This window comes from Aphidius gifuensis, linkage group LG3, assembly GCF_014905175.1.
Source record: "Aphidius gifuensis isolate YNYX2018 linkage group LG3, ASM1490517v1, whole genome shotgun sequence".
In the NCBI taxonomy this organism is placed as follows: Eukaryota; Metazoa; Arthropoda; class Insecta; order Hymenoptera; family Braconidae; genus Aphidius; species Aphidius gifuensis.
The window spans coordinates 17,241,510-17,266,877 of record NC_057790.1 but is presented as its reverse complement, the minus strand read 5'-3'; the positions used below and the strand labels follow the sequence as shown (position 1 = coordinate 17,266,877).

Below are 25,368 nucleotides of genomic sequence, written 5' to 3'. Positions count from 1 at the left end.
TAGGCTTTGTTTGTTTACATAAAATATAGATCAATTATAAAATAAAAACATAAAATATAGTAAACCCCCCAATGTTTACATAAACTGTACATTAATTTGTTGACAATAACAAAATATAGAGCACAGCTAGGTTAACCAATCAGAATTTTTTTAGTTTAAAATGATAGGTTGTTGAAAAGCCCGCGAATGCGATACTGTTGGACGAATGAGAGAACTAATTTTAAATCTAAATTTTAATATACAATTTATTTTGAATGATTTTTAATAAAATTCATTTATTTATATTTTTATACCATATTTATTTTGATTATTTGACATTTTAAAATTGTTATTTATAATCCGGTTACAATATTATTCATATTATTATTTAAAAAATCCTTTTTTAAATCATTAGACAATTTTTAATTATTTTTTTTATATCAAAACATTCATATACTTAGGAAATATATAACAACAAGATTAGTGTCAGCCTTGTCTTGTTGTTATTTTTTTTTTTTTACATGACATTTGAGTAAACTATCATGTGTACATTTTTAATTACCTTTAGAATAATTTATTTTATAAATATCTTCAATATATCATCAACTTTATCTATTTGTTTTTAATTTAAAAATTTTGACAAATTTATATAGTAAATAAAAAATAGCTATTGATTTTCCATCAATCAGTTGTAAAACTATATTTCAATATAAAAATTTGAGTGGCATTATGATATATTTTAAATATATGTAAATAAAATTTTTTAGCGACAGTGTAAATTTATGTCAGTATCTTCAGTCGATTGAAAATATGTCGGTTGAATATTTTTCTCACTTGGCTTGATTCCAGATTTACATTTTTACTGATAAATAATCTATTGTCAAAATGAGATGAGCTCTAGGCTATAAAAATAAAATGACTGACATTTTTAAAAAAAAATTTCAATTGGCCTTTTCTTATACTCGTTGTCATATATTTTTATCAACAAAATTAATAAGTCATGACATTTCAATAAATTAAATTTTAAAAATAACATTATCATTGATTAGCTTAACAAACATAATAATAATAATATCATTAATAATTATACAATGAATTATTAATTTAAAAATAATTGTGATTGAATTTTTGAGTGGGTAGAATTATGACACTGAATATATTAATATGTGTTCTTGATGATTTCACGCTTGCATTATTTATTTATTATCTCATTTGCGTGTGTGTGGGTTTGTATTTATTTTGGTTAGGTCTTGATTATTAGTTTGTGGACAAATGTTTAAAGTGGTTTAATTAATACAAATATACATCAAGTATTGATGATGTTATTGACCCACTGATTGTTCATTTCAATTTATATTTTTTGTTCTTTTTTTATTTTCATAAATTATTTATGGAATAAATATAAATCATAAATTACACACGTGTATCAAATAATATATTTTAAACAAAATAATATTGTCTCGTTATTTATCAGGTATTTTTATTAATTTAACTCTCGAATGAATAAGGAAAAAAAAATTTTTTTTTATGACGTGATCCCTTCATCAAATCTTTTTCAATATACCAGAATTTTTCTTATTTTTCTTTTCTTTATCCTGGATCTTTTTTTCAACATTTGATGGGAAATAAAAAAAAAATATCTCAAGAACCAGTAAGATTTTATTTATCTCCAATTTAAGAAAAAAATATCCATTATTATTTCTCCAATTTTTATTCCAACTTTTTGTCATCTTTTCTTGGTTTTTTTTTTACTGTCTTTTATTATTGCCTCTTCATTATCATAAAAAAAAAGTATGGCAAAGTAGCTTAAAAATAAATTTATTGAAAGAAACAAATTCAATCAATAAAACAATTGTATTTGGATAAAATTTTTGTCATATCATCAGTTGATATTCTCATTTAGGTCTTGTAAATTATATACACAGTATTATTGTTGATGTATATAGTATATATCTATATGATTATAGGATTATCTACGAAATCAATTTAAAGCTCGTGATGTTGGCCTAGAATAAGTGTAACAAGAGCAGTAATTATTTTCACACATTCTATTTATAAAACTCACCACACACATACACAATGATATAAATTTAACGAAGGGATTAATTAAAAATTTAATAAATCAATCACAAGCTATATATATATTTACCATAATATTATTATATTTATTAACATCAATTATTCATCTAAAAAAGAAAAGATAAATACAACAGAAATAAAAAAAAAATTTATTAATAAATTACAGCAAAAGTTTTGTCTGTTATATATTCAAATTTTGTTTGAACATTTTTTTATTTTTGTCTTTTTTGTTTTAAAAAATATACATGTTTTTATTATGTATTTTTATTATTATTGTTTTTCAACAATGTTCAATACTCTTTTATTTTAAATTGAGTAATATCCTTTGACGTCTTGAATATATATTTTTTTCTTTTGTTTATTATATGTTTGTGTTAGTTTATGAGAGAATATGAATATATTTTTAAGACCGTTGGACACGTAGAGAGAGAGAGACAGAGAGGATGAGTAAAAATATACAAGGGATCTATAGAGTAGCTATTATATTGTGAGTATATCAGTTTGAGTATAAACCCAGCAGGATATGCGTAAGCTCACGGCGATTCGCCCGATATTGGACGGCTGACACGTAACGGGCGTGACTATCCTTGTATTGGTTGACCCCGGGCTTGGAGTGCCCTAGCACCCCCTGGCATTCTCTTATCATCCCTCGTTTTCTGTTCTAATGTTGACCCAGCGACCTACCTTCTTCTTCTTCTTCATCCACTGTACACCAACTGACTGTCATTGCCAATGTGCTTTTTTTTTTTTTTTTTTTATATATATATATATTTTTAAATCTTTTTGTTTCAAGTTTTTTTTTATTTCCATTTACCATCAGTCTTAATTTTTTTTTGTAAAAGTCTTTTTAGTAAGTTGAAAATGAGGTGGTTAGTTTTTTTTTGATAAATGTGTAGGGATGTGCAAAAAAACTCTCGTTGAGTATTATAAAGATCGTAAAAGGAAAAAAAAAAATAAAAAGAAAAAAATTACACCCAAAAAGTTGTTAGTTCTATTATGACGAGACTTGGGGATATCACGTGTTGGCAATGATATCATTCACTATTCTGTAACTTCTTGATCTCTTGGGAGAACAGAGGACATTTCATCTACTATGCTTCAATTTAATGTTTCACATAATTTTTTTTTTTTTATCTCTCGTTTCATTTATTGTTTAAATATATTTGAGTGAAAATAGTTTTTTTTTTTATAACAAATAAATGATATTTTTATTTTTTTGTCTGATGTAATTTTTAAAAATAAAAAATTATAAATGATGATGATGATAATCTATTTTAATGTTTTGTATATTTATATGGTTTTAAAAAAAAAGTTTTAAAAAAGCTTTTAAATGATACCCAAGAGTCCACACTAATTTTACGACTGATACAGAACCCTCTATTGTAAATTCATTAGCCATTAAGATATCTGGCTATTTTATTTATAAACTAAAGTATATCTTAAAACTCTTTTAAGACTATTTAATTGTTTAAATTTATTAAGTTTAAATATTTATTAATTTACTTGCAAATTTACATTAAAAAAAATTGTAAAATATATTTCATTATGCGATAAAAAAAGCTTTAACACTTGGTATATTCAATTAGATCATATGTGCAGGGTATCCTTTTAATTTATAAATGTATATATTATCTAAGGGTGTCGATGTGTAACGTCCTCGTCGTCATTCAGTTAAAGATAAAGCTAGCTACTTCCTTTTATACCTATATTTATATATTAATTTTTTTTTCTTCATTCCACTTGTTCTACTTGTTCCTCATTTACCTCTTTCATTCTCATTCTCATTTAATCTTTGAGTGAACAAGCACACTGTTTAAATGCGCTGGTGTGGTATTGCAAAGCTTAATTCGCACACACGATGAGTATAGTTTCCAGGCCTGTCCCTGCAACCACCCGCACCGAGCAACGCATCTCCTATACATCGTCGTCGACGATGAGGGAAGATTGCGTTTCGTGTTGCCGTCCGTGTCTATAGAAAATAAAGCGAAATGAAACCCTTCTCTATTCTCTTACCGATATTCTTAATATTATATACAGTTGAGAGATAGAAATACACTTGTGCGTGGAAGCAAGATGACAAAAGGGGATGGTGTGTTATTACTGCTACTGCTGCTGCTGTTGTTGATGATGATGATGATGATCATGATGATGATAGTGGTAGTGGCAGACTGGTAGTGCACGTCGTAGTAGGGTGGTTTACCCTCTTGTCCTCTCACCCTTTATCCATGATTGTGGTGCTTTCGTTAACCACTTGGTGGCGTTGATGCGCAGGACCAACCCTCATTCGCGTCGTGTACGTCGAGCTCGACGTATCTCGTCGACGGACAATGTATACTTCAAAATTTGGATTAAAAAAAAAATTTCGATGTCTTATCATAAATTTAAAATTGTGAATATTTGTGCCGGCATTGATACATTCATTTATCATGTACTCGTGTGTTTGTCTCAGTATAGATTGTAATTTAAAAAAAAATATAGTTTTAATAAATATAATCAAGTACAACTTGTAATGAGAAGAATTATTACAAAGTGACAAGGTTTGTTTATATATTTTTTTCGATTTAAAAATTTTTTTTTAAATTCTATTCTATTTTTTTTTGTTCAAAGTTTTGTGTTGATAATCTGATTGCGTATATTAAACATTCATTGATAGTTGAGGGTAAATGTAATATAGTAGACAAAAATATATGATAAAATTAAAAAAGGGCACTGGGTTGAGTGACGGTGGAGAAAGAGATTACCGGGTAAAATTTTAATACACACATTGTAGTATTGCACAATCAGTGAAAAATGATTTGCGTGAAAAAAAAAAGAATAAAAAAATAAAACAACAGACATAGATATTAAAGAAGATAATATGACACGAGGATGCTGGGAATGCTTTGGATTACTCGGTCGCGCTAGTCCGCGCGACCTCTTTGGCCCCCTTATACTTGCATCGACCGCAAGACACGAGTGACCGAGTGAGTCGCTATTTTCATTGCTTTTTTTTTATTTTATTTATTTTCCCCTTGAAAGCTTCACCATCAACCCCCCTCAGTATTTACATTTTCACTCTCAGAATACCTTTCAATTACTTTCTCGTCTATATATTGATCTTTATTTTTAAACATAAATAATAGTTTTATTATCTCCCACGACAATAATAACTGCATGACATGGAAAAAAAAAAAAATTTATTACGAGTGATATTATACTCATTTACACGATTTATTATCCATGTGATTTTTCATCTGGAATTTTTTTACGAACAAGTTTAATCTCCGACGTTTAAATTCTATGATTTTTCAACGATAAGATTGACGTTTTTTTTATTCGGAGAGTTTTTAAGTACAATTGTACTACATATATATATATAAAAGTCATGAGGTGGATTTGACATTTTCATTTCTGAAAATGTATTAAAGCTTTTGTCACTTGTCAAAGTTTTTAATACACTCAGTGTATTGTTAAAATTTTTCATTTTATATACATCAAAGTCAACAAATATTTATCAATTTTTTATAAAACAATATACTTATTTTATTTTATATTGATAAATAAATAATATTTTTATTATTTATCTATAATTTTGATGAGTTGATAACTCGTTACATTATATATACAAACAAAATAAAAAAAAAAATTATTCGTGACTTATTTTGTCACACTCAATATCAAGGAAAAAAATTAAATAAAAAAAAAAAAATAACTATAACCAGGGTGCTTGACGACAAGTGTATTGAATTGTGGATATATAAAATATACATACTCATCGACACTTTGTGTTATATTTGTATATAGTTGTGAATATCGACCGAATGTATTTTTTTTATGTTTTATTATTTTTTTTTTTACACACATAACGACCTTTGACTCTCCCTCGTACATTAATTAGTTACCCCATTTTACCTGGCTCTGTGTTTATGCATGTGACCACATGGAATTAAATATTTTACGGTAATTGAAAGAAAAAATAGTTAAAAAATTATTTAGATTTTTCACTTTGTCTAGTACATACATATACTCGATTGCAATATGACTTTACGCGTACAAGTTTTTTATTAAAAAATATTTCTTTCATGAAGCTTAACAGGGAAAAAAATTCACTTGAAGAATGAGGAAAAAAATGGAAAAAAAAAAAAAATTAAATGTAACTAATGTTGAAAAAGTTTGTGTACTTTGTAACCGTACAATGTTTTTTGTTTGGTAAACATCTCGCATTCTATATACAAGACGTCATAAAAAAAAAATACATATATATATTTAATGTATGATTTCAATTTTTTTTTTACTTCCTAAAAAAATTTCTCTTATTCTTCTTCTTCTGTATGATTTTTTTCTTCATTTTTATGTGCTGAAAAAATCATGTCTCTGTCAGAATTTCGGTTACGTAGAACTGTTGGAAAATTTTTCCGAAAAAATAAATATATAGAACAGCAAAAAAAATATGAGATTTAATGTAAAATATTATTATATAAAATTTTTATATTATTATTGATTCATTATGATGTATATTGTTGATAAAACTGCGGTATGTTTTATCAATTTATATTAAATATTAAATGAAGGACATTTAAACCATTAGTCATGAGTTTAAATTATACCATTTTTTTTTTTTAGTTTATAATTTGCATAAATTCATATATTAATTAATTTTTTTAACGATAAAATTGAGAAATAAACTAAAAACGAAGTATTAAAAATTAAAATAGTGACCAGTAGTAGTTGACTGGTTGACTTTTGTATATCAAGTTTGTACAATGATCTTTGTATATAATGATAACACAGGTGTACAGTTTATTATGCTGAATCACTAATTTATTAAATACTAAAAAAAAAAAATAATCAAAAAACAAATATAAAAAAAAAATAACTCGTTCCAATTTCTAAATTATTTAGAGAACAATATTAAACTTGTTTTACTACTGATATATATATTTGTAAAATCAATTTTTGTATTTTAGCCAATTCAAGTTTGTATAGAAAATTATTTTCTGGTACAACCGATTGTACAATACCTGCAGTGTTTGTATCCGTCAATTTCAATCGAGTTTAAGCGACCGATAATTGCTTGTGTCACAACTCGCTTACATACACGAGGGAATATAGAACCTTTATAAAACTCGTGTATTCAACATGCAAAAAAAAATTTTTTTTTTTTTTTTTCTAATAAATGCATTGTTCTTGTCTTTATAAATTAATTTCAAAATTTATATTTTTTATTTTAACATCATAATAATACTGTTAATGGCAAAAAAAATAATTAAATAACATAAAATTCTTCATAAACAATATGAAGCTTTTTTTTTAACTTTAAAAAATTTTAATATAAAAAGAAAAACTCTTTATGAAATTTATTTATTCATAGAAAAAGAAAAAATTAAAAATATTATATTAAATTAATCAATGAGTTTTCTTTTTTTTAAAATAAATTTTCAAAAATATATATAATTAATCAAATATAATTAATTATAAAAAGAGATTTGTTTTAGCCAATATATGTATCTCGTGTGTGGTAGTTGAAATGAGTTGTTCAATGTTGTATTTTATACCAGAGTAATTATGTAGACTCGTTGGTTGTCTAGATAATTTGTGAGCAAATGTCAAGTGTTTCACCATCAGCAAGAGACTCGTATATATATACACAAAATAACACATATATACATATTTAATATATATAATGTATGGTGTCGTAGTACTGCAGTATATACTTCTATATTTGAACCTCGCTATATAAAGAGACATACGTTGTTGTATAATATAATGTGGTGAACGATAAATCGACCACGTTGGCAAGCCGCGATTCGATTATCAATTTTAAAAGCATGGATAGGGAAGTTTGAAGTAACTATAGACAACAACGACGACGACGATGTATATATATGCTTTGATGAGAATCACGGTTCTTGCCCTCGTCTATGTGCCAACTTGCTTACTCCTCTTACCCTCTATTACTCTCTTACTTGTGTTTTTATAATATAATATATAGAAATTGTGGTCCCGTCGCGCCACTGTTATATATACATTATACCCCTTGGAAAATTCAACAGAAAGGAGGTCGCCCGGGCTTTCAATCTGTCCCCCCAACCCCCCTAAGTAGGTATATTTTCTTCGAGAAATTTAACTTGTATATGTACTTTTCAACCAACAGCTTGCCTACTATTTTCACATTACAATAACTCAACTCTTTTATATATATTTTTAATAAATTTTTTTAATTATTATTATTATCATTAGTTACTTTTTCAATTTTATTATTATTTTTTTTTTTTCTCGTTATTTTTTATTTAATACAATTTTCTTTGATAAATATTGAATTATTAATTTTTAATTTAAATTAATTTCAAGTTTTTTTTACTTATTGATGAAAAAAGTTTATAAAAGTTATCATATTTATTATTTATTAATTTGAGATAATTTTTACTTAATTTAAAAAGATTTTTCAATTTATTTTAAACACTTAAAGTTGGTTTTTATATATATATTTTTTTTTTTTTTGTTTTCGCTACAAAAAATATAGAGAAAAATAAAATATGACTACAGTATGTGTGCAAAAGGATTTGTTGGAGAAAAAAAATAAATAAGAAAAAAGAAAAGGTTTAATGAAAAGAAAAAAAAAAAAGTGTATTGTTGCATTGCGTGCTAATCTGCATTCACCCTTGGCAAATGTTTACATATGGAATTGTAAGGCTTGGGTGCATACTTTTTAAATTGTTGCGCAGATATTTTTACATTTTATTTTTTTATTTTTTACTTTAGGTAAATAGTTATCTAAATAATACAAAGAAAAATTATTATATCAAATTTTTTTCTACTATAAAATTTATTCTAAAAAAAAATGTAAATGCAGATGAAAATTCTGGACCACTTTTCTCAGTGTAAAATAAAATAAGATAAAAAACCAATGATAATACATATTGTCAATTGAACTTGTATATTATTGCTAACGAAACAAAATTTTCGCAAAAATGTTGAAATTGTCCTCTATAAAATGATAAATAAATCGGTTTTTTTTCCAATTCAAAATAAAAAAAACTCAATGAATTTTTCGGCATTTTTCCAAGACTGAAAATTCCACTTGAGGTTTTCTTATTCCATGGAGGTATAGCAATGCTCTCATATATATATTTTTGGGAAAAAAGTATATTTCAAGAAAATATGTACGTTGAGATTGAATGGAAAATGTTATCAGGAATTTTGGATAGAACTGAAGGTAAAGGAGCCAAAACCAAACCCGCGATTTATTGATTTTTAATTGTTTCTTCATATCAACTGAACTGTATACTCAGTTCCTTCATAATTTCTATTATTTTTTTCTTTTCTTTTCATACTGAGTCATTCGTAGAATCATTGGAAAATTTAATTAGTAATTACTAATTACATCATGATATTCAGAACCTCGTGCATGAACCTCTTGATTACCATCTATTGTTGTTGTCATTTTCATAAGGTCACATCAGATAATACCACCTCGTAAGCTATTACTACATTTTTTTTTTTTTTTTTTTTCATTTTGTTTACCCTTTTGTGTTTTATGAAATTTCTTTTATTTATTTTCCATTTTTTTTTTTCATTGTTTTAATTCTACTAATAGCCAGGTAGGGCCACTCATAAATTATTATTCTTTTTTTTTTATTTTCTTTTATCATTATTTTTTTAATAAAAAATGATTAAGTAATGCTATTAATTAAACTAGAGTTTGACTATTTAAAACCAAGTTTTGTAATTGAAAAAGTAAAAAAAAAAAATTTTATAAAATTTTTTTGGATTTCTAATGACGAAGAATCATCATGTAGCTAATGGATCTTAGAAAATTGATACTTAAAATGGTAGTTCAAGTAACGACATTCTAGTATTAATAAAATAAAATAAAAAAAAATCTCAAATCAGTCTAATAAAAGTAGAAAACGAGGATAATGAATCATTAAAAAAAAAAACATACAAAAAATTGTATTTAAAAAATTATCTAAGAAGAAAAAAATAAATGAAAAATAGCAATGAATAGAAAATATTAATGAATAATGATACATAAAAAGTTTGAAAGAGTATACAAAAGCTCCAGTGAAATAGATCTACTAAAATACAGATAATAATTATTAGCAAAGTAATAATAATTAAATATTTTGTACAGCTAAATTTTTTTTTCTTTTATATATTCAAACAATTTTTAAGTTCATTTTAATTTATAAATTATAATAAACAAGAAAGAATTTATAAATAATTATTATTTTCATTATCGATGATGAGAGAGAGAGAAAGAGACGAGAAAAAGGTAAAAGTGTTCAAAAGGGGAAATGAAGAATTCATTGCGCTCAAGCAAAATGAAAAACGCTTCCGTTTTCTCATCGTGTCTGACCCCCTCGTAATTTACCTCTTACTCTACCTTATCCTCATTGAATACCCTCATGGAATTTGCTACTCTCTACTAAAAGATTCAACTGTAAATAAAAAATAAAAAAAAAACCCATACTTTATCCAGCGATTTCAATTCAGATATATAAATAATTAAAATTCAGAATTATTTATTTATTTTTATAAAAATATATTTCCAACTATTTTTTTTTAAAGAAATTAATTTTCAAAAAAGAAAATAGGTTATAACTCTTGTTATTTTTGTTATTATTATTTTTTTTTTTGTTTTAAAGATGAACACATCAAACAATAATTAAAGAAAGAAAGAAAAAAAAAAAAAAACACGAAGGAAAAATCAAGAGAAAAAAATAAAGTAGTAGTAAAAATATGCACGGTCAAATTAATGCCAAGCGAAGTGAATTAAACTTGAGTGCTATTTCATTTTATTTCATTACATTTCCATTTTGAGTATTATTATTATTTTTTTTTACTTTAAATCAACTCTTTTTACGCTTTAAATTCTTTGCTTTTTTATTAATTAGAAAAATTTTAATCAATTAAAAAAATTAAAAATTAATATGAATGAGTAAAAAAAAAAAAAAATGCCCCACCCAAATTGACTTGTGAAAAATTGAAAAAAGAAAAAAATTTATTGGATTAAAATACTTGGCGTGAATGAATAAATTTGTCTTGATTTTTTTTCATGCATGACATGGCAGTAAAAAAAAAATTTCGAAATATTAGATTGATTTTTTTGAAATATATAAATGCGTTCGGTTCGATGAATTTGTATCAATAAAAAAAGTTTAAAAATTGACTGATTATATTGTGTGTGTTATTGACAATAGTGTAGTATATATATTTATGAGAATAAGCAAGGAAAGTATAGTCGACTGTGCATTGTCCAATGATTGGAAGCATTGTTCTCCTATTTCGTTGTGATGTCATTGTATCGTGTACACATGTAAGCTTTATTTTTACACCACCAATGTACATGACTAAACAAATCGTTGACGTGTCTCAATTTCATTTCTAACTATCTGATATATTTATCATTTGTTTCAACGATAAAAATGATCCAATAAATACCAGGGACCATAGCTCTTTTTTTTTTTTTTTTTCTATACCTAATCGTAGTCCATCACCTTGAAATGGATGACAAATGATTGGTCAAGTAGCTTATTTTTGAAAGAAAAAACACCCCAATAATATACAAGTATCAATTTCATGACTATTATTTTTATCAGTATTATAAATAATGCCTAGAATTTTTTGTTTTCCTACGGAAAAATGCAATGTAATTTGAAAAATGAGAGGGGAATTTTTTCAAAGAAATATGCTGGGAAAAAAGTCCAAAAATAAAGCAATTTCAGAGTGATTAATTTGTAAATATATTGGAGATTTTTATTTTTCAATTCTTGTATAAATCATTGTTGATATTATTAAATTTTCAATACTATATTTATTCACGAGTTTAAATATTTTTTAACACAATACATTTATTCAATTTTTTTATATTTTTTTTAATCGAGTGACAATTTAAATAACATCAATATTTTTTTAATAAAATATACGAGTAAATAAATAATAAATTTCTATAAAATTTAAAAACCATTTAACAAATGAAAAAAGCGTTAATAAAATAATTAAATAGATGAAAAATTAAAAATATTTAAACGTTTTTATGATAAATAATTTTTGTCCTATTTATTATTTATGAATTTTATTTCATTTTATTTTTATTTTTGCGGTCATTACCACTCAACACTTTCTCGTAATTTAGAACATCTCATGTAATCAGAGCCCAACGCCCTTGAATTTCTCACAGTTTTCTTGCACACATATATACATAGTTATGTTCCTTGAATTTTGTTTCCGTTCGTGTACTAGGGTAGTTTGCAGTCACGACCGGCACGTACCTTTGGTAGATCAGCTTAAATTTAATACAGTGAGAAAAACTCGTGCCGTGTAAAGTTCTTGGCACTCATAACAGTCGAGAGAATAAAAACTGAGAAAGACAAATATAGAAAGAGTGCGAGAGAAATAAAAGACTTGGGTGGTTTAGATGGGTGGTTGATATCGATCCATTTATGTAATGTTCAAGTGTAATATAAAAAGCTCCTACTTGAATACAGCTTTTTGGCCACTACTGACATTTTTTTACTATTTGCGTGTCTTATGTTTATTTTTTATTTTTTCTTATTTTTTTTTTTCTACTTCATTTCGCGCCATTTAAATATAATGTACAATTTTGTTGGTAAACATGATATTATGTAGCATGCATGTTCACACTCTACAAATAAATTTATTTATTTATTATTTATTTTTTTAATATGTAAAAATTTTTTATAAATTATGTTACTGTGTCAAGGTTTTATTTTGATGTAGCATGGTCATTTGAGTATCGAATAATTTAAACATTCATTTGTGATTTTAGCTTATTTAATTTTATTGTCATTGTATTATTTACAAGCACAAATATATTTAATTTTTTATAAATTATAAAATATGGGTGTAAATATTATACAGTGTTTGTTTTCTATAGGGAAATAAAATGTAATAAATCTGTGTGTTATATAAATATTTGCACTTTTTAATTAAAAATATATATAAAACAAAATAATAATAATAGTATTTTATGAAATTTTTTTTTTTTATTTATATTCGTGAACGTGAGTTAATTTGAATTTATATATTTTATGTAATATTTTTTGAATGATGCCCACGGGACGTACAGTGCGTTTTTCATAGAGAGATAAAAAAAAATAAAAATAAAACCATGTTACGAGTATGTTATTATCTGCAGCAAATATCGAGTTAAAAGTGTTGACTCCTGTTGATGCTGAATATCCAACGGGGCCAATAATTTTTCAAATATCCATCCAATTAAAAGCAAAAAATATTTTTTTTTTATTTCTACTATCTAAGCTCTCTATGCGACAGAAATAAAAATAAATAAAAATCATTTCAATTGTAATGAAACAAAAAAACAAATGATATATTTTTGTGTTAAAATAAAAAAAAAAAGATCCAATTTACCTCTCCAGTACTTATACAATTTTCCTTTGTTTCAGGTGGACTTTAGCCGAAGGCTCATGGACAAAAAAAAACAAAAGAATAAAAAATAATCTTGACGATGATAGGTGAGAAAAAAAAGTGATGATAAAAACGTAGTTGTCAAAATCTTGGTAATATAAAAAAAAAGAAAAATAACGACAAGACAAAGTATATATGTACAAGAAAAAAAAAAAGAAGAAAAAAAATAAAATAATAGGTTTTTTATGGTGATAAAAAAATAAAAAAAAATACATATATTCGTCAGTATGAGATAACGAGATTATAAGAGTGTTGTTGTGTACATATTGAAAGTGTTTTAATGACAAAAAAAAAAGATTCTAAGCACGCGTGTAATTTTAATGTTTTTTTATGTTAAGTAAAAGAAGAAAAAAAAAGAAAAGTGTTGTGTGTATTGTGATTATGGTGTTGATGGTGTAAGTGTTGATTGTGTTAGTGTTGTTTCGGTGTTAGTAGTGGTGGCTTTTGTCGAAATGAAAAAAGAACGAGGGCTAAAACGTGAGGGTGAATTGAGGATGTCATTTCGGTGAGATTAAACAAATGCTGGGGGGGAGGGAAAATGGGTAGGGGGGTGGTTAGTTGAAAAAAAAAGTGTCAAATGTAAATTGTTGTTATATTATCATTGATGATGGCTGAATATAATTTAATAATGACAATTAATAATTGTGAAAATTTTACAAAACAAAAACATTCAAAACGAAAAAGACATTATTATTTTTTTCTTAGTCATTGCAATGTTACAATAATTATTGGTATACTTGTATTTATTAATATATTTTTATTATGTGATGGACAAAAACCAAATAATCTTGGTGGTGTTAAACGTAAAGATGTTTATATTGCTGGATTATTTCCATATGGTAGACATGTACCTGAACACCATATTGGACGTGGTGTTATGCCTTCAGTTAAACTTGCAGTTGATCATGTCAATGATAATGCAAATGTTCTCAGAAATTATCGACTTCATATGTGGTGGAATGATACTGCTGTGAGTATTTTTATTATTATTTATATTTAATTTATTTTTAATTTTAATATTGTTATTTATCAAATTGTATATGTCAATGTATTGATCCATTGTCTGTACAGTAGTTAAGGTCAAGCAGTAGTCAGACACTTGGCAAAGTTATTTTTATTTATATTTTTATATTGATTTTATTTATTTATAATTAATAATAACAATTATTTTTTTATCATTTGATTTCATTGAGTTTAATTTTATGAAATTAAGATTTGCAATTTTAAGTATAATAATCAAAATTAATTTTTGTTGCACGGTTTGATTTTACCTGAAATGAAAATTTCATCAAATTATATAACTATATATAATTTAAAATTAAAATTATATATAAAACGATTGCGTGACAGGTTAGTGCAACTATTGGAATATTGCCATTATATTATTTGGTATTTTTCCAATGTTCAGTCAGCAATTGTAGCATTGATCAAGTCTATGAAAATCGATTTTTTTATAATCCATGAACATTTGCCGTTGTGCTTGACACGGGTGTCGTGCAAGCTAGTTTATTTGTGCTGATACGTTTTGTACGTATATATATATTGATATGAGAAAAAAGATTTTATGACCCTCTGAATCCTGGATGAGCCTTCGTTGACCCAATTCAGCCGCACTATTCTCCCTTGTACGTGTCGAAAGCTACTCCGATTTTTTTTTTTTTTTTTTATTTGTGTAGTCTAAATAAATAAACTTGTGCGAAACAATATAAAATGAAAATAAACACACTTGTATAGTACATTTGAAAACAAAGTGTTTATTAGTTGAAAAATATTTATTTTTTATTAATTTGTAAATTTTTAAAAGCATTGTTGTTTTTTTATTTGTATAAAGTATATTTATTTGCTCTCTTGCTACTTGACATTACGGAATAATATTAAAAATTTATAAATAATAGATAGTTTTTTGTTTTTTTTATTCTTTACACTCTCTTTTTTGCTTACTGCATTTTTTTCTCTCTTTTTTTTTTCTTCTTAAATTCAGTTTGAAGTTTCATCTAAATGACTTATTGTCAAAAATATAATTTTGCCTTGAGCATAAAATACAGCAGTCGTATATACTTTTAAAACTAAATTGCAAGAAATTTGACTAATTTTAAAAGATATAAAAAAAAAAACAAAAAACGTTTTAAATTTGAGTTCAAGAGAGTCTGACGATTTAATGACGTTTTATAATTTTTTTTTAATGACAAATAATTTAAATTTTGTTTGAATAAACTTCAACGTGTGGTTTGTATGCAGATTATTATTTTCCACCATCATTTTTTTTTTTTTCATACCGTTGAAATTTTTATTTTTAAAATTTAAAAAATAAAATTTTTTTCTTTTCAACTTTTTATATATCATATAAAATAATAATAATAGTTTTCAAAAAATAACAATACAAATAATGATGGTAATAAAAATATATAAAAAAAATAATATACTGTTCGAAAGAAAAAAAAATTTAAAATAGTGGTTTAGTGTAAATCGAGTAAATACAATGAAAATAAAAAAAATAAAAAAAATAAAATGATGAGAATTGAATTTTCGTAAAATGGCACGTTAGGGTATTACATTCAGTTGAAAGGGGAAAAAAAAAAAATCAGTGAAGCTCGAGCTACTTACCTTCTTATGTGTAAGTGAAATTTTCATTTATATATATAACACTTATATTTTATTTATATATGACACTGGTGCACAGTAGTTAAGGTCGAGCTGTGTTCGGACACACGTATAAAGTGGCACTTGAGTAAAATGCCCGAACCAATTGTATATTATACACTTGGATATATCAACTTCACAAGAAAAACTCACACTTTTTTTTCTTTGTCATCTTCTTGGTACCCCTTTTCTCTATATACATATCCAGTCGAGAATTTTGCCAGACTGACATTTAATGTCATAGTCATGAAACAAAGTTTATACATTATACAAAATGTTCGTTGTTTGTTCTTTACTATCATCATTTTTTTTCTTTTCAAATGGCAATACTTGTGTCTGTCTCTATACATACCATCACAAAAAAGATAAAAACATTTGTATAAATTGATTTGAACCAAAAAAAAAAAAAAAACCCAACTATTTATAAATTAATTATAAAAAATTACAAAATATTTTGTATTTTTTTTTTTTTTGTGAGATTAATATTAAATTCATTGCTTCTTTGAGTAAAAAATGAATTATTCTCCACATATTTACACACTCGGTGATTCAGTGATTTATTGGCAATTTGAATGATAAAAAAAAAAAAAAAATGATAATAAAAAATTCCATTGTTGTACCGACTGATTTGAATTCTCTTGTGACTCGTCTCGAGCATATATATTATCTAGCTTTTAATCCATTAATATTCATGAAATTTTATATACATATATTAAATATACTCTCACACCAGTACCTCTTGTGACTTGGTTTGACTTTTCCAATGTGCAAAATTTTATATTTTTCATATCGAATAAACCAACTGTCATCAATACTATGTTGACATTGTGTTGAACTGTTTTTTTCTAAACAAATAATTGCCTTTTTTTTTTTTTTCTTCATGCAATTTCATTGTTATTATTAAAAAGCTTGTTTGAAAAATATTAATTTGTATAAAAGTCAAAATTTAAAAGTAAAAAATTCATAATATATATTGTTTTATTATTCAGTAGCTTAATTCTTTTTTTTTTAATTTATTTTTTTTTTTATTATGCAATTTGCAATGCAGAGAATTCCTTTGTAAATTTTTATGAATGTATATTATATATTCAACTATACTTGACCACTTTTTTATCTTTATATATTTTTCACATTTTTATATATTCATTTTTCCTTCTGTTAATAATTTTTTTATTCATTCAAAATATACGTAAAAAATGCAAATATATAGTCTTTCATATATATTTGTTCAAAGCTGGTGCTTTCGTATTTGATCTTCTAATATTTTTTTTTATTTTTGAATAAAAAATAATAATATATATATACACGTACTCAAACTTGTTTCAAAATCCTATTTTCAATATTTCGATGTGGACGAGTTCACTCATCCGGCAAAAAGTTTTTTAAATAAAATACACAGATGGAGAAAAAGTTTTATATATTATTATTCACTTGTATATTATCAAGAATATGTGTCGTTTTTTATAAAATATATATAAAATAATGATTGTTGTATAATGATAAAAAAAAATATTTAACTATAAGTATATCCAGTGGCTTAGTGTATTATATATTATATGATATTCGTATCACAAAGAAAATCTCGAACAAGACTGAAGGGGAAGCAATCATGTGTATAAAATTTGAAATTTTTCTTCTTTAAGTTTTGTCCCTATGTGGATTTAGAGCACATTTTTTTTTTTTTCTATACATTGTATACCTATCACCCTTCTTATCTCGAAAAAAAAAGAATCCATATATCAGATTTTGTTATACTCATATATTTTAGATTTCCTTTATCCATTTGGAATTTAAAAAAATTAGTTTTCAAAAAATAATAATAGCTTTATGAAAAAAAAATAATTCTTTTATAATTTTTACCTGATTTTTTTTTCTCAAAGTTAAATAATGATTTTTTTTTTTGCAATGAAAAATCAAAAAACAATATTTTTTTTCTTTTTAAAGTTTTTTTGAATGCCTTGTTATAATGCCCTCAAGACTTTAGATGCTTTTGAAATTCAGCGGAAATGGTTTAAAAGCACTATTGTATAAATCTATCGAATTTGATGATGATCGATTGAATGAAAATTTTAAAAGAAAACCAGTACATTAATTATTAAATTGTAATATATTTTAAAAATATAAATTAACACTATTTTTCATAATTAATAATCTATTGCGAAAAATTTCTTAAAAAATATTCAAGTTATTTAATATGAAAACACAAAACAAAAAGTATATTCTATAGGGAGAATATTATTAAGAAAACGACAAGTATAAAGGGACAAATAAGTAACGTGCACAGAAAAGACGATGCTACATCTATACATAATATAATATATATATATACAACGATGAACACTGTTAAAGTTTATACCCACTTAACCCGGTTCTTTTGTCCTTTGTACCAATGTATCCGGGGAAGAGATAAAAGTGAAGAATTGCCAAGATACAGACGACAGATTTATACTTTTTTCAGAAGACGAGTTAGTTGTTGGTAAAGGGAATACAGAATATAAAAAATAAAAACTTTAAATATCTCACAATTTTCTTGAGGGAAAAGTTAAGTTGTTCTGGGTAAAAGAATTGTCAGGTTTGGATGCATTGCAACATACGAATCTAAATCATCTTTTTTTCCTTTTTTTTTTTCAACACTCGGGAAATCAAATGAAAAAAAAATATATACCTATCTCACATATACATTTGTGATAGTTAACTATCTATACTGGTTTTCAATTTAAACGCAACGAAATGAAAAATAGAGAAATTGAAAGAAAAAAAAAAATATACCAATTTATCGGAAGAAAATTCTTAGTTCAATATTTTTATATTCATTTTTTTTATTTTCCGATTTTTCTGATGCGCATATATGTATATGTGCAGTATAAACGAAAACTCGAAAAATAAAATATATCATTGATTTGACTTTGAGATATATTGCCTTTGCCAAAATTGATAACAGAAAACTTTTTCACATGGAAGTATTAAGCAATAGGTATACCACAAACTAATTCAATTTTTGGAAAACGTAAAAAAAAAAATAATAATGAATTTGGAAAATCGCCAAAAATATATGTGAGAAGAGAATTTTTCCCAAATTCGATGACAAATATTCTTGTAGACATTGAGGAATGTGATTCGACAGCATGTTGATAGTAGTGAGAGAGAGAGAATGACAATGACAAAATATATATACAAATGTATATATGTACTTGAATACACTTGTGTATATAAAATAAATTACCGATTGACCTAGTCGGGAAGGTAGTTGCGGCAGATTTGCACTTTAAACAAAGTCCGTCCAACTCCTTTCCGTCTGGGTTGGTCGATTGCTGCTTCAAATCAAACGATATTGACAGACTCTTACCTTATCCTTTTTGTTTTTTTTTCCACCGTTAAAATGTGTGGCTTCAAAATAAAAATATTTAACGTCAATAAAAAAATAAAATAAAAGTTATTTGAGAGAAAGAATAAAAAAGACAAGAACATCGATGAGAAAAAAATACTCTTGGTGTTTTTTGAAGCGCGATAAGATCCGGGAAAAGCTTTTCAATTTTTTTATCATCTTTTTTTTTCTATCACACAAATACTCTTACTGTCCAATCTCTGGACTTTAGTCACATCTTTCATTTTTTTTTTGGACCATCTGGTTCATTTTCTTCTTTTGCGAATTCACTTAATACCCAAAATACAATAAAATAAATAAAAAATTCGTATATACATATAGCGCGTGAGTACTTTAACAAAATTTTTTTGTTCCTTTTTTTTTTTTTATCTCGTTGCTGGGTTAAAGAATTATTTATTAGTTAAAGTTTTTTAAGAACTTGATATATTTTTTGTCCGAAAAACAAAGTCGTTAAACGTGTCTCTTGGTATTCCTAATTCGTTTTATGAAAATAAATATAATGATAATATACTCTCATACAAAATTAGCATGATAAATGATGTTTTAATTTTTTTGTGAATAAACTTTTGGCAAAAAAAAATATAAATAAAAATAAAAAATACAATTAGCTGTGATTTATTATATTTTTTAATCTAATAATAATTAATTTTTAATCTTCAATCGAATATCTGGATTAAAAATAATTTTATATATATATTTTTTTTAACATTTGTTTGGCAATTAAATGTCAGGTCAGAATTAAAATTATGAGGAGGATAAAAAAAAATTGCGTTGAGGTTAAAAATAATAATATTAAATTTTATGAATTTGTATATGTTTTTGTGTGCTGAAAAAAACTAATCGATATAATAAAAATTGAATGTCATTGTTGAGTATTGACTATTGAAGAGAGAGTTAAAAAAATAAATAAAAATAATAAAATCAAATTAACTTGTAAGTTTTACAAACTGCAACCACTATCTTTGACATACCGACTGTCAAAGACACATAATCGCGTCATTAAATAGCTATATAAGTATTATAACTATCGATTCAACGATAAAGTCTATAACATTTCTATTTTTACACCTCAATTGACATATGACTCGGTATTTGATGATCAATATTTATATTTTAACTGTTTTATTGTTATACGCTATATTTGTTTTTTATATTTATTATTATTTTATTTGTGGATAAAACCAATACATTATATATTCTCAAGCTCAATTTTAAAGTTTTGAAAACTCGATAGAACATGTATGAATAATGCATTTGTTATATGATGCAGCTCTATCAATCCTTCAAAGATCCTTCGGCTCAATATGCATCAAGTGTATCTAGAGTTTATTTTTCCACTGGGAAATATATTTATTATATAAATACATACAACCTAAAGTTCATCAAAATTAGCATTAATATCACAAAACTATATACATATATATACCATAGCTTCATCAAATATCCAAGTACTTTTTTTTCCTCATTTTAATTTTCATAATAAAATAAATATACACCTGAAAAATTCTTCTTCTTTTTTAAATTAAATTAAAATATTTAAACAAGTTACATCACTTTATCTCATACTGTTTAAATTTTTTATAAAAGTTTAAAAATCTTTTTACCCAGATAAAATGTATTTTTGTGGTTAAAAAAAAATGATTCAATAAAAATAAAATTAAATAGAACAATGAAATTCTTTTTTTTTTTTAAGAGTTTTATAAGTGATGGACAATTGACTTTTTTCAAAGAGTACTGAGTACTCGTAATAGTATCATTCATTTTTTTTTTTTTTTATTTTTATTGAGTTTATTCGATAATAATTAATTATTCTCTGTCAGAATTTTTTTTTTTTAACTTTTTTTTCCTCCTACAATTCTTGTGATTGATTGAGTATAGATATTTTTATTTTATAAAAAAATTTAAAAATATAGTTTTATTATTATTATTGAAGGATATTAAATTTATTAATGTTTATTGAGTTTAAATTTTATATATTTATATGTTTAAATGTGTATATATATATATTCAGTTGAAATATGGAAAATGAGAGGATTAAATTATTGTAAATGTATGTGTCAACGAATTTACTCTAAAATTCATGCATTGTTAACTGCAGTCTATACTGGTACTTAAAATTTCTAGATCCGTCCAATCATCAATGCACAATTTTCACCGTTTGCATTTCAAAATATATATATTATTCAGCCACTTAATATTTCACAAAGTTAACATTGATTTTCAAAAGACTTAATTGTTATTCAAATTAATCGAAAAAATTTTTTATTAAATACATATTTATTTATAAAAAAAAAATATTAATATTATCAACTATTTGAATAATAATTCAATCGGTTTTTACAGTTATTTATTGTTAATCGATTTTAATTAGTAAAGATAAAATGCATCGAGTTGCAACGTTGTAAAATTGATTAACAAAAAAATAAATTACTCAGTACTTGATAAATATTTTAAATTGATTTACTATTTTTTTTTCTCTTTCTTTCAATATTTTTGATTATTAACTTTTAATATTTTTTTCATCGGTGTGTGTGTTTTGATTATATTTATTATTTAATGAAAGCAAAGTTGCATATTATATACAATATTAACCACGAAGAAATACTTGTATTGCACACTCGGTTTAGTGGTATATGGAGCAAAAGAGAAGTGCCACGCCCTTTTGCCGCCCAGGCATCCAGCATTAAAGGCAAAATTTCACCCTATCCCGTTGAAATAAAATCTTTATATCCTGTTTTTTATTTTTATTTATCCGTATGTAGCAGTGTATGCATTCAAATTTTTTTCTATACATTTATATTACAAACTGCAATCATCGTTTTATTTCAAATGAAATAGATATTTTTTTTAAAATTAAAAATAATATTGAGTATTTTCAAATGAAACATAAACTCATATATTAAATTTTTTTTTTGGTTTTAATAATTACCAACATAATATTTATTTTTAATTAATAAAAAATGTAACGTATGTATTTTAATTATCGATTAATATTTTATCAGTTTATTTAATTTATTTTGGATGAAAAAATTTTATATTATTTTCAAAATAATTGTGTTAATTATTTGGTTATTAAATGATATTTGTATAAATACAATGAAATCAATGAATAATAATTATTTCAAATTACAATATATTATTTGTTACTTTATAATTTAATACAATGCTTCAATAAAGTTTGGGTCTTGATTATTTGGGATATTGAGTTTGAATTTTGATAATTATTAGGTTGGGTAAATTATTAAATTTTCGTATAATATACTGAACAATAATATAATATTCCAGATGCTTTAGATGATGATGATATTGCCTCTTTGTCGGTTTTGCATGTCTACATTTGAAACAATATTTAGAATCTACCTTTTCATCTCGTGACACAAATAAAAATTCAACATATGTCAACCCTCTTTAGTTTTTTTCATTTATATTCTTTGAAGATTGCCATTATTATTTTCATTTTTAACCAAAAAAAACAAATAAATTTTGAATTGTTAATATGAAAAAATATATTACGAAAGCTTCTCTAGAATTTTTATTAATTCATGAAAACTTTTCAATCAAAAATCAAGTCTACTGACTTGATAAATAGTGAATAAATAAAGTAATATTCTTAATTAATTTTTGTTTTTTAAAATTGGCGTCAATTAAAGCTTTTTTAATTTTTTTAATCAAACTTTGACTCAGCTTTATTCCATATGTCCACGCAATTGGAATCCTATTTCCACATGTATCACGTTTTTCGCCCGATTGACTTTCTTATAGAAAAAAAAAAAAAAAAAAAAAAACTGTCCCCTAGTTGAAAACACATCTACCCAGTGGATTATTTGTTGTTGTTCACGCCTATCCATTTATCCAAACAAAAAATCTAATATATTACCAAAAGAATTACGAAAAAAAAAGAAAGAAAAATTAATTAACTTTAAGATATATTAGTTTTGAAACTAAGAAAAAGAAAAAGCACGTGTATTGAATGCCCGACACAACCTGTCAATGTGAATTTTCATCAAAAATTTTATTGAGCTTTTTTTACTATGTATCGACAGTCACAAAGAAAATTTTCTATCAATAATTTTCTCCTTATATATAAAAATCACATATGATTTTATTATAAGCTTTTTTTTTTCTCTTTTAAATTTTTAACCTTTCAAAAAAATAAAATAAAAAATACGTGATATTTTTCTACTATGGTAATTTTGTTTATTTATACATGAACGGTTGAATATAAAAATTATTTAGCCGATATATTTTCTAAGAATATTTATTATATTATATAAAAAGTGGTTTTAATATTGATCAATATTTCAAGGTAATTGACGTGAACCACAACACCTTTTATAAAAATTTTCATATACATCTTTTAAAATATAAAATTAACGTAAAAATTGAATACAAAGTTTTATCATATATCATGCAAAATATTCTAAAAAATAAATCAACAATATTATTAGAATTATTGATGATTAACTACGAAAAATTCAAAAAAAGTTATGAAAATTTTATCAATTTAGCATAATATCAAATTTGTGAAATGGATATGTTGATGTATAAATGAAACACTGTGAATTTAGTGGTGATAGTAGTGGTTTACTGACAAAAGGAAAATGAGCTTATTCGAGAATGTGTTTACTATGTACTGAGATGGATCTTAATCAACCACTGTGACACACAGACACACACCCAAAGGTCAACTTGGTTATGCCTATTCATCTCGATATGCTCTATTCATACTAATCAACATGTCAATATATTAACAATGACTAAATCCAATTGTTAATTTTTAATTATTACAACTTGAATATATTAGCACAAAAATTATTATTTAACAAATTAATTTATCATCATTATTTATTGGTGACATAAAAACTAATTTTATTGTGAATATTTTTTTTTTTTACTCTTGAAGGGTATTTATAAAAAAAATATTAAAAATTAACTGCAAGCTCTTAATAAATCTGAAGTTTTATATATATATTTTTTTATTTTTACATTCAAGTAGAGTCTTTTTTTTTTTTTTTTTTGTTGAAAATTTATCTACAGCTCATGTCAGTTACACTGATGGTTTATTTTTAGTGTCATGACGACATAACGGATATTAAAAATGGTATATATAAAACAGAATTTATTAAAAGAAGAGGATAAAAATTTATTGAATTTTTTACATATGCTCAAAAAGTAGCCAATTTTTTTTTTTAATTTCAACGTGGAATATTCATGTGAATGATTGATGTACATATGCTGTTTGTTAAGATATATAAATTTATTTTTTAATGCTTTTATCTTGTCATTTTTTTGCATCAACGGTTTTCACTTAGACTCGAGTTTTTAACTTGTATACTATGAAAACCAGGCAATAGTAAACCAGCAAATTCATCAAGCACTTATGTTTTTTATATTTTTATTTTATTTTCTATTCGTTGGTTTTTTTAATATAAAGTTTTTACTCTTTCCTCTCTTCTATTTGCCACAGCGTTATTTTATTTTTCACCACTAAAACCTGTTGTCACTCTTCACTGATATATTTTATATATCCATGCACTATATATATTCAAGCACAGAATTCTTCAATCTCATGGAGCTTCCATCACACTGATGGTATTCAATAAAAGCTTTTTTTTAGTTGCCTATTATTTTGTACTTTTTTAAAATCAACGAGGAAAAAAATAAAAAAAAAACAATTTATTGACATTTATGATGGATTTTTAATTCTTTAAAAATGAAATTTGAATTTAAATTTTATTTAAAAATATTACACAAATTATGGAGGGTGATAAGAACGATGTAAATAATTGATTTCGATAAATTTTGATGATTCTGCGTTCTGTCCAAAGATTATTTTTAAATGGATTAAAAATTTT

General features: G+C 24.5%; 1 protein-coding gene across 2 annotated transcripts in view; it reads left to right on the top strand.

Moving 5' to 3' along the window:
* The first annotated feature begins 4,338 nt into the window (after window positions 1-4,338).
* Window positions 4,339-25,368, top strand: part of LOC122852268 (gamma-aminobutyric acid type B receptor subunit 2) — a 56,527-nt gene continuing 35,497 nt past the window's right edge. For both annotated transcript variants that reach the window (XM_044151972.1, XM_044151971.1), the window contains exons 1-2: window positions 4,339-4,595; window positions 13,467-14,458. In XM_044151972.1, the coding sequence (XP_044007907.1) occupies window positions 14,093-14,458 (366 nt within the window). In that variant the 5' untranslated portion in view covers window positions 4,339-4,595; window positions 13,467-14,092. The remainder of the gene's footprint in view (window positions 4,596-13,466; window positions 14,459-25,368) is intronic.